At 49.3% G+C, this 11,742-nt stretch overlaps 1 protein-coding gene across 1 annotated transcript; it reads right to left on the bottom strand.

Moving 5' to 3' along the window:
• Positions 1-239: 239 nt before the first annotated feature.
• Positions 240-9,696, bottom strand: LOC144724133 (claudin-7-like). The gene is made up of 2 exons (XM_078603034.1): positions 8,848-9,696; positions 240-2,454 (listed from the first exon to the last, which is right to left on the bottom strand). The coding sequence occupies exons 1-2, from the start codon at positions 9,082-9,084 to the stop codon at positions 1,633-1,635; spliced, it is 1,059 nt and encodes a 352-aa protein (XP_078459160.1). The 5' UTR covers positions 9,085-9,696; the 3' UTR covers positions 240-1,632.
• Between the last annotated feature and the right edge of the window lie 2,046 nt (positions 9,697-11,742).

The raw sequence follows: 11,742 nt of genomic DNA, 5'->3' as shown, positions 1-11,742 counted from the left end.
AAAGGAGGCGTTGGAAAGCTGAAATTTTGCATAAAATTAACTTGAGAATATTCAACGTCTAACTAAAGCTGCAGATGTTCAGAATGTTATATTGACATTATCTCATAATTATAAAATATTAAAAGTAATTATAACTATCAAAAACACTTGAAACTTTGTAGGAGAACGAAGCAAAATGGAGAGTACAATTATAACAATCACATATTCATTGCACAGAATGAAAAGCCCTGGTAGGATCATTAGAATCAAAATGTTTAATAACAATCATTCAACAAATTTACAAAATGTATGCTTCTCTATTCTCCCATGGAGAAGCAAAATGCTCCTTCATGGAATAAATAAAACGTCACCTTAGTACATTTAAATAATCAAATAGTTAATAATGAAAATTAATCAAAATTAGTGTTGTTATAACAACTATATTGTTTATATTTATTTAAAGTTGCGCATTTTTACGTGACGTCACATTTATCAAACCCCCAACCCCTCGTCACACATCGTCACAAATGTCTGACCCGCCTCCCCCCTAGGTGCGTGACGTCATTTATGGACGGCCCCTAAGGGGCCGAGGAATGAGTGACCGCGGTGAGAGGAGCGACTCTGGGACATCACGACGGGGCCGCCGGGGAGGGGCGGCAGGGGGTGAAGGGGCCAAGGGGAGAGGGAGGAGAGCGAGCGACAGGGGACATGACGTCACGTATTCGCCCTTGACGCTGAGCGCATCCTGCACTGAGATGCACCTGCAGGGTGTCACACCTGTGTGTTGGGTTCGTCTGCGTAATGATGAAGCCAACTTTACACTCGCATTGTCGTAGTTGGAGCTCGCCCACCGCTAAGTTGAAGAACAGATTGTACAGTTATCAATGGCTATTCCCACAGACACATTCTCGAATCTGAATTGAGCGACGGCTGTGAGAATTGTTAACGTACCCACGGTGAGCTAAAACGATAACAATTGGCCCGTGAACGTTTGTTCACGTGACAATTGAATGTGTTTGGCTCTCGGGCGGTGAAGGGTTTCACCATGTAACATTTGGCAAGATCAGTACATGGCCAGACCCAACAATCTATTATTACGCAGAATACTTCTTGTTTATGTTGCATATATTTTTTACATTTACAAACACATTCTATAAACTATACATAGAGACACAGACTCAATATGTATCACAATTAACATACATCCAGTTTAATGTGTGTTGTAGTGAAGTTGTTACAGATGTAAGTAAATAATATGGAAATATCAGTTTGGCTATAATGCCCAAATCACATGTATAACGACAATCATATAGACAACGAACAATCCTTTATCAATCTACTGCTGAATAAATGCTTCCCCACACCTGGTTGGTCATGGGGGATTGTTTGACCATACTTCACCACACTGGACAGTATATATTTGGTGCAGGCAGAAAACCCACAGGACGGATTCAGGTATGATCACTCGCCACTTCAGTTTGCCGCGGCCCGCAATCGATCTCAGATCGCCGGGTTCACAGCGCCTTGTGCTGACCACTCCACCTCCTCATACTGCCGGCACCAGCTCCACCAGCACCGACAGAGCTGCACAAACAATAGGACTGGTACTAGACCTGGCACGTGTTGGGTTTACATTGAGCAGCGTGGGCTCCCCTACCCGACACCCACCCACTCGGGCGCACGCTCTGAGGATGTCACCTTCTCCTGCTCGCTGCAATGCTCGGCATTTTGGGAAGGCTCCCGTCCCTCGTCGCCAGGACGCTGCGAGGAAATGTGCCCCGCTTGACCGGCGTGGCCAGGGTCTGGTACGGAGTAACTCTGCTCCGACTTGCTGGAGTTGTCGGCGAGCATACGCCGCTGTTGGCCGGAGAGACGAGACATCTGCAAGGACGCTCCCTCCTGCCCGTCGCGCGGATCGCACCTTTGCGACGCCCTCTGCCCCGCCGCCGTGCCCGGGGGCTCGTGGACGGGAGAGCCCCGAGGGCTGCCCGGCCGCGATGGGAGGCGACTGTTCGGCTGCGAGAAGGAGAAAGGCGTCGCCACGGACGCCCTGGCCAAGCGCCCGTCCCTGAAGCACGGGTGGACCTTGAGCCGCTGCCTCGTCGTCCTGTAGTACGAGGCGACGCCGGCTCCCCCGGCGAACATGAGCAGCGCCGAGCAGAGCCCCAGGTAGATGGCCGCGCCGTGGATCTGCGCCTCGGCCAGCGGCAAGCCGAGCTGCAGCGCCCGGCTCGTGAGGTTGGCGGGCAGCGCGATGTCCTGGCGCGCGTTCACGGCGTACGCGTGCCAGGCGAGAGGCACCGTCGTCACCAGCGAGGCGGCGCAGAAGAGGGCGCCTCCGGCCAGAGCGCAGGCGTGCGACGATCCCTCCCCCTCGTGGCCGAAGAAGATGAAGCGGAGGCCGGCGGTGGTCACCACCTTGCCCGCGACGCCGATCAGCATCCCCAGCGTCATGAGCACCTGGCCGGCGATCACCTGCTCCGGGGCGGCGGGGGGATGGACATTGTCATGAGACCATTGAGTCAACAGCTACTACTGCCATTCGTTCGTTCGTTCATCCGTCCGACCGTTGAGTTAATAATAGCACGGCAAACATGCCGTTCGACGGGAAATTGAGTCAATAAAGTGACTGTCATTCGAACAAAGGCAGTCACCGCATCGCGGTGCTTTCAGGTGCGCGTTGCACCTTTAAATGTGGAAACGTATTTCTTCAGAACTGCTTTGTTGTGTTTAGTTTGCTGTCCTTCCCCCGCACCTCCGATTAGCGCGGTTGGCTAAGTGCGGTGCGAAAGAAGTTCAACAGACATGAATTGGACCACCGAGTTAAATTAATGGCATTTAATCATTCATGCGGTGCCTCTGATCAAATCTCCCTGCATGCATCCCATCTTCTCAGGGCTCGAGAAGCTGAGCAGGAGGGGAGTTAAGCTTGCTTCGTACTTGGGTTGGGAGACTGTCAGGGAAGATCAGCTGCTGCATGCTGCGTGGCCAGGACATGGCCATGTCCTCTCGTGAATCTGCGTGCGGCACCTATCAGGGTACCGCCCCTTCCACATGCCACCCACCCATGCACAGAATCGACCAAAACATCCCAATACAAGTTCCTGGTCAAAAATATTCTTGAGACTCAGTGGAACTTGTCTGGATAAATGAAAGATAATATTCATAATAGAGGTTTCTTTGGGTTACATCACGTAAATAAGAATGCGCCGGTTAAACCTGCCACCACCTGGCGCAGCCGATTAGTAAGGTTTGTCATCTTCTTGGTTCTTTCGGTAAAGTCATCTCCCTTCTACGTGACTTTACCGAAATAACCAAGAAGATGAATTCCTGCAGTCACGAAAGCTTTAAATCGAAATTTAAGGTTTGTCACGTAAATAGAACGTGGTCAATGCGTTACTCGCTCAGCGCACCGGTGTGTTGGAGAGTAAACCCACAACATTCACAATTCGAGTACGACGTTTCGCCGATAATTACAACCAGCATCATCAGGCGACAGCCAAACACACCACTGTGCTCTACTAGTAACGAATTGGCATGTTCTGTTTACGTAACAAACCTTACTCATCGGCTGTGGTGGATTTAACGACGCATTTATATTTACGCGATCTAACCCAAAAACCTCTTATGGATAAGATTGGTGGTGAAAGCCTACGTGTAAAAGATCATATTATTAATATTTGTATAGCAATGTATGAATTAATGCATTAATTTATTATTATTATTATTAAGGTCTTTACGTATTTATCCAGGAAAGCCTCGCTGAGTTTTTAAGATATTGTTGGGGGGTTCTGCATTGGGATATATCTGAACCATTTTAATTCTGGATAATTCCTTTTCATGGAGGGTTTGGCTTCACGTGGGAAGCAATTGGGGGAAAACCCACCACGCATAAGAGGACATACCACTGAAAGGTCTACATAGATGGTTATACAAACCTGCTTGCTGTACTGTCCTGCTACTCCCCTGACTGCCACCTACCCTTGCCTCAAAACATACCTGTTACAAACGCGTCCTCCTCCGCGCAAACGGCTCATTGTAGGCATCGGCCTCACGAGTACCAGCACTCGGGGGGAAGTCGAGATGGGTGATCATAAGCACACGCTGGTCTCCACCGTAGGAATGTGGAATTTACTAAATTGGCTCACGGCCGTTCGACAGCGATAACCACCGCCCCACGCTCGTTTGAGCAGGGATACATTGTTAGACTTTGACTACGATAAGCTTCGAGTTCACATGCCCGGCGCGTTATACCGCGTCGCGTGTGGAACGTGCCCATGCGGGTCGTGGTGGTAACTTCATCATATACTTCATCATGCAAAGTTGGCTGGAATCATAGGGGCGTGCAGCACAACAATGGGTTTTGCTGCACTCGTTACTGGTCGTCTGCTGACAATGTAAAGTTTCGCAACAGCCGACATCACCTGTTGCATTTTTTTTACCAGGTGAGGCCCACTGAGCTATACTGTATCGCTTTGTTTTCATAAGCGACCTGGCCACAAATGATAACTCAACGAAGTGGCTTATCACGTGGGAATGTACAGCAGCCAAATACACTCAACTCGTGATGTTGATTCTAAACATGGAGGGGGGAAATCACGCGACCACGAGGAGAACACGCAAACTCCAAATATACAGCAAGGGTCATGGTCCGGATTGAACCCACGACCTCCTGCACATCAGGCGAGGCAGTTAACATCTCATAGCCACCGTGGCACCCTAACGCACGGCGGTGGCCCAATCAAGCACGGTTCAGGCTCAAGCTGATTAGCTTCCAAGATCTAACGGGCTCAGGTGCATTCCAAGTCATTTGATTCTAGGTGTATCGTACATTCAGAATCTGCATATTGTATACATATATAAGGTCGTGACGGGTCTGCAATGTATGGAATTACGTGTAGAGCTTCACTCCTCGTCCCGCACTCAACACCTACCGCTCTGGTGGTCACAGGTACATTATTGATATCCGGTGATGCGGTCCGCGTGTGTTGCTCTGTTAACACAGCAACCGCGGGTGCCTCTCACAAAGCCCAGGCACTAAAGGTAAACAATTAAAGACCCCGTAAACTTGCACATTCAATTATTTACTTACTTTTACAGGTCTGCTTATAGCACTGGCCAGAGGGGGGGGGATAGCGATCGGGTGGATTTCCCCGTCCCTGGCTCAGTGTTATCCCTTGGACTTGAACGTCCCGCGGTTACTCGCCCCGGATGAAAGATGTCGACTTTGTAATGTCACGGGCAGTGCTCTGAATGGGATTCTGCGTGGCCAAAGCTGGCGCCCTGGAGTTGTGGCTGGCTGCGATGTGGCCAGGAGATGGACGGGCAGCAATGGATTATTGTATCTATCTGTGCGGAGCTTTTGAGTGTCACCCCCTCCTATGAGCGGTGGGGTTTTTCCAGGTTGTCTGGGTTCCTCCCGCAAGGACTGGCCAAACATCCCCAGCAGGACTCTCCTGAAAAGTGGTCTTTAGACTCAGTGAGACTTTTCAAGCTAAAATGTATTATTGTTTTTTTTAATAACACGCGAAGCCAATATCTCATGTAAATGTGTAAATTTATGTCGTATTGGGGTTGTTTTTTTCACTCTCTCACGTATTTGTCCAACTATTATTAAAATGCATGCCTCTTATCGCTGCATCTATCGTGGGGAGCGTTTGACCAAACTTCACAACTCTGGTTAGTGCTGGTCCGTAAAAGCCGTGTGTACATTGTACCGTATTCACAAATCGTGTGTATATTGTACCGTATTCACAAATCGTGTCTATATTGAACCGTATTCACAACTCGTGTTTATATTGTATCGTATTCACAAATCGTGTCTATATTGTACCGTATTCACAACTCGTGTTTATATTGTATCGTATTCACGAATCGTGTGTACATTGTACCGTATTCACAAATCGTGTCTATATTGTACCGTATTCACAAATCGTGTCTACATTGTACCGTATTCACAAATCGTGTCTATATTGTACCGTATTCACAAATCGTGTCTATATTGTACCGTATTCACAAACCGTGTGTATATTGTATCGTATTCACAAATCGTGTCTATATTGTACCGTGTTCATCACCCGCACGCGTTGTATGTATGTATTTTCAGGAGGACAAACCCCCCCACACACACCTCTTGGTCCGAACCTTCACGCGCACGCCTTTGAACATTGAAATCGAATGGAATTTTTGTTGTTGCTCAAAGTAAACACGACGAGTTTCTAAAACATGGAAATGCTTTACGTGACGAGTTTCAGTTGCTTAACAGGGCGATTAGGAAGGCGACGAGTAATGTGTGTTCAGGGTTTGTTTAAACCTGTAAATGAGCCCGGTTTATACATCCGTGTCAGAAAATGACTTTTATGCACGACTGACACCCACACCGGATCGTGTATACCGTAGCATAGTAAACCTGGGACCCTACCCTACGTATAAACTGTATATCCTATATATACTGTATATCCTATAACGCAGTACACACATGATGCATCTACACAGCGATGCGGCAAAGGTCCACACATTGCTACGTGTGCGATGGAGGGGTGGTTCTGGTTTAATTGAGCTCTAACCCTGCCAACGCGAGTTTAAGTGACAGCCACGGCCGATATCATTGGCGAGGAAAATATGAAACTGCTCCTGTCCTGCCACCTTGACCAACCCGCCCTGACCAGCGTGGTGAAGTATGGCCATCCCCCCCCCCCCACACACACACGTTACCGACATGGCGTGTGGCAGTCTTTATTAGTAGACTGAGATGGGGCGGAATGTACGACTGTATTGTCTACACATTCATGTAAAGCCCAAAGTGCAAACTCAAATGTGTTAACATCCACGACAAGCTGCTGGCAATAACACGAGCGCCAAACATTTCACTGTACAGCTCTGACCAAAACGACAGCCCACTGCTACACGGCGAGACTTCTAGTTGACTGCCTGCGTGGTGTCTCCGTGTCTGTCACGAATCAATCAGCATGTGCCCGCACCTCGGATGAGGACGGCTGGCTGCGTACGGCGCGAAAGAAGTTCAGCATACACACGTGGCACATACATGGGTACATAGACACACGCGCGTCTGCAGTGAGACGAACTGCGGTGGCTCGCGGCTGTGACGCGCCACAAGGTTCACGCTCTTAGCGAGACGCGGCTGCTCGCCACCTGAGCTCATGAATAAGGAAAGCGCCGCTCACGCCGTGGCCTCGTGTACCGCTCGCTGCTGCACCTCCTCACCCACTCGGGTAACCCACTCGGGTAACCGCACGCAGACCCCCCCCACCCGTCACTCGGGTCACAACGCGCTACTGCGCGTCGCCAAATTCACACCAACACGGACTGCTGCTGCTGCTGCGGCATGCAGCCTCAGGACTCGCGCAATATTCAATTAACTCAGTTGCGAATGTAAATTTCCCCCGCACCGCCGATGAGCACGTTTGGCTACGTGCGGTGCGAAAAAAGTTCAGCATACATGCATTACGACATAATTCGCCATTTGTAGCTTTGGTTGTTATCTCTTAATTGTGGAATGCGCTGATGTTGTCTGCCGGCCGGCCGGCCGAGTCGCCCTTTGAAAAAAGCCGAGCATCTCAGCTGAAGGGGCTTTACTCGGTAAACACGCTCCTGATACGGATTCTGAATGTACCGACTCGTGTAACGAGGCGTGAGCAGAGGGGGCCGGGGGGTGGGAGAAGGGCTGGACGATTACACCGAGACCCCAAACTCACCGCCCGCTGCCCAACATTTGTTGACAAGGTTTTGAAAAGTGGACCTCAATGATAGGGCTCCCCCAGCCAACGTCACGTATGGGGGGGGGGGGGGGGGAGCACATTGGTCTCCACGGGCCTGAGTGCATGAACGCACCACGTGAGGCTTAGTACAATGACACGGGCAGTGGCGAGTAGACTTCATGAGCAGCAAGCTTCATGCACTGGCCCATGTGATCACACGGCGATCTTTATTTACCTTCACGGGTAAATCCAGAACAGTACAACGTACAGACTAGGGGTGGGACGCGTATTGACTAATCGATTAATATCGATTCTTAAGCTCACAGATACGTGCGTCTCTTTTTTCAAAGGAGACCTTCACGGGCAAATCCAGAACAGTCCAACGTACAGACTCGGGGTGAGACGCGTATTGATTAATCGATTAATATCGATTCTTAAGCTCACAGATACGTGCGTGGAATTGCATGCGTAAATACCGTATGGAAGCTTTTTGACGCGTATGTGCCGTATGCAATGGGTTCACGTCACCCCGACTGCCGCGAGAGGCAATGCCGTTCACGTGAATCGAATTGCGACAACTGTTCATGTGGCAATAAGGCCGCTGAATCGTTCCACCCCTAACACGAAGCGAACGCAGGGTAAGAGCAACAACACGAAATGCAGCGATACAAAGACGAATGAAACTCAGTGTAAACCTTCAATGACACACACAGATTAGGATAGACGTTAGAATGAGGTATTGCCCAGCCGTACGTGGAGTGTGCGGTGGTGCAGTGGTTTAGCGCGAGAAAGTTTGTATTCCCAGCCACGGTGATCACCAGTGGCAAGTGATATCATGACGACTAGACCCTCACGCCCTTCTCCAACCCGCCCTGCCAGTGTGGAGCATGGTAAACCAAAACACACAAAAACACGACTTTGGAAATTCTTCATCCATCCACTGGCGGATTGTGAATGGCTGGAATTTACTTTGTATTCAATCGTTGTTATTACAGGCGCCAGTCAATGATCCATGCAGATCTACATCATCAGAAGTTTCAGAATCACAAGTTGACTTCGCGACTAAAAGCACAATCGAGTGAGCGAAGCAGCTCCTTGCCGAGGGCGACTCCGGCGAGCAGGGGAACGCGTCGGGTCGTCGAGTCCTCACCTCGGGAGGAGCTGCGTCCAGCTGGAAATGGTAGCAGCGAAGTCGAACCGTCGACGTCGGTCCGAGGACGCAGGCCCGCCAGATGCCCACCCACACAGCCTCCGTGGCGCCATCCTCTCGCTGGGACACGCGCCACTGAGCCAGTCCCGACGTCACGCACGCGCCGATCCACCCGGTGACCGCCACGAGGAAGCTGGCCAGGCAGACGCTGGCGGATTGCGTGCCACCCGACGACATTGCGCGCGTGTGTGTGGCCCCCTGCCCCGCGCACCTGCCCAGAGAGCGGAGCCGCTTGGACACGCGCGCACGCAAACGCAAGTCGGACGACACGTGCCGAGGCCAATTGTGTCTATTTTACGAGTGATGATCCCTTAATTGACACACTATGTACGTGTTTTTGTATATATAAACTGTAATAGGTACTTTGATTGCTACGCGCTCCATTGCGTAAGCTATTATGTAAGACTTCTCCCATTAAGTGAATTTCCATAGCATTTTAAACGCTCATCAAATTAAACCAGAAAACCGTACTCAACACCAATTGTTCGTTTTTTTTGGGTAACTTTACGCCTTATTCTGTCCTTAACAACCCCCTGCTATTATTTGTTTTCGGATATTTGCACAGCACGTGTTGGACCCAACACGTTGGACCCAACACGTGCTGCGTAAAATATAAATGCTCATTTCAATTAAATCCTAAGCGCCAAAAAAAATAATCACACAGACGATGTAACTCAGAGCGACACACACGTGCCACGTTTGCCTGACACGTCCCGCTGTGCTTCAAGTGTGCGCAAGATGATGCGAGTGTCGCTGCAAACATAAATAGGCGACCGCCACTGGTTCCATCCAGCAGTGACGCATTCTCCAGCAGCCAATGGAGAGCCGTGCATGGTGTGTCGACACATTATGCCTTTGTGTTGTTCCGAGGGTCACGTGTGTATACGTACGGCAGGCACGTGTTGGCTTGGGTTACCCAAGGGGGTGGTGGGAGGCTCTGTCAGTGAAAAGTGTTGAGCTTATTGTGAAGGGCGCTTTGACACCCCAATACCGTTGCTGGGCAGTTGCCTGGTTACTCTGAAAACACGCCACTGCAACACTCTCGGGGCGCACGGAAGCGCCCGGTCGTTACCTTGAACTGTTTAAGATGCTGCTACTGCTGCTGCTGTCGGTCGAGGTGTAGCTCACGATGTGGGGCAATGAGGAGAGATTCGCCGGACGCGTTCGAGTTGAGACTCGCCTCTTACCCGCGCTGGGTTGAGTAACTCACGCTGTGGTTACTCTTTGGTTCTTTCGGTAAAGTCACGTATAAAGATAAAATAATAAATTAAATAATAGCATACGACGTTTCGATTGCAACACAAGCAATCATCATCAGGTATAAATGAAATAGCAACAAAAATCTAACCAGAAAACTATAGACAGACATATAAGCAGACAGATATCACCAAGATACATAGAGAGAGTAACACAGGTACAGAGAGGGAGATCTCCCTCTCTATACCTGATGATGATTGCTTGTGTTGCAATCGAAACGTCGTATGCTATTATTTAATTTATTATGTTCTCTTTATACGTGACTTTACCGAAAGAACCAAAGAGTAATTCCTGCAGTCACGAAAGCTCCAAATTTAAGATCACGCTGTGGTGTCACGATGAACATCGTCTCCGTGAAGGCCACTGCTGGTGTTGTGTTCTGTAATTTATGAACAGTTTATACCAGCAGCACCCCGATTGTAAAACTGTAATCGCAGATAATCTGACGTATGCTATTTCGACTTGGAGCTTATTCACTGCGCCCTGAATGCAGTTCAACACAATATACACAGGATGTAGAATTCGTGTACAGTGTTTGCAAGTGTAGGATGAGTTTTTGTTTGAAGTACGTTAGAAACTGTACACCAATCAGCCTAACAGATTTTGCAAACATACTTTATTTAAACATACGGAAAATATTCGCTATAATCTCACATTTGTATCGTATTTTATCTTAAAATGCATTCGTTGTGCCTTAAATAATTTATTAAACAAACCATAAATGACGCGTAACTCATGTATAGATGTATGATTGTTACTCTATAAACGTTCATGTGTAAGTGTGTTAGTGTGTTGGTTCGGGTAAACCTGTGACACCTGGGGTCTGTTGCGTGACCTCCTGCCAGCGACACTTCCACCCTTCACGTGGCGTCAAAGTGCACCCAGCCTGGTACACTTGGGACGTGTCTGGATGTGGTTGTATTGACGCACGTTACACCCGGTCACCATCCCCTTGACGTTGACTTCACCTGCTGTCCGAAGCAAACAATCTCAGTCGCTGGTAGAGCCGACCCAAAGCGCTCGGTTGGACACACCGACACGTAACGACAGAAGGTTTAACACGTAGGCTCATCATTTCAGTCGCTTGTCCCAACGTGATATCATCTACAACGCATTTAATTATTTTTGTTAGAAAAACCCGCGCAATTCCCTCGTGCTTGCACCCTCCTCGGAAGGATAATTGAACAATGCTGATTCAGCCCCGATAGAAAAACATCAAGCCGTGGTTTTTTTCCATACTCATTATATTACTCCCAGCAGATAAGTGGTTGCCAGGTGGGCCAGTTGGCAGTGCCGCGGTCAATTGAGTCAACGTGCAGAGCTTTGTTCGCGCTATCCCCTTGCGTGCGTGGGCTTTATCCTGGTTCTACAGTTTTCGTCCACATGCCATCATCATCACCACCACCATTCCAGTATCGATCCACTGCTGCATGAAGGCCCCCTCCAAGCTGCCACCTCCCCCCCCCCTGCGATGCAACAGTAGCATCTCGCTCTTGAGCGCGAGATGCTTTTGATCGACCAGTCTCCGCGGTCGATGCCCTCGAGGGCCTGTTCCTTTGGCTGCCGCAATCTTTGCCG

Source organism: Lampetra planeri, chromosome 19 (assembly GCF_965212315.1).
Source record: "Lampetra planeri chromosome 19, kcLamPlan1.2.h2, whole genome shotgun sequence".
In the NCBI taxonomy this organism is placed as follows: domain Eukaryota; kingdom Metazoa; phylum Chordata; class Hyperoartia; order Petromyzontiformes; family Petromyzontidae; genus Lampetra; species Lampetra planeri.
The sequence above is the reverse complement of the archived record's forward strand: the minus strand, read 5'-3'. Positions and strand labels throughout refer to the sequence as shown.

What these genes read in the sequence shown, in the direction of transcription:
- LOC144724133 (XM_078603034.1), bottom strand. Translation starts at nt 9,084, where the DNA reads ATGTCGTCGGGTGGCACGCAATCCGCCAGCGTCTGCCTGGCCAGCTTC. An exon ending in TGGACGCAGCTCCTCCCGAG is followed by an intron (nt 2,455 to 8,847) that starts GTGAGGACTCGA and finishes GCCCCGGAGCAG; the next exon opens with GTGATCGCCGGCCAGGTGCT.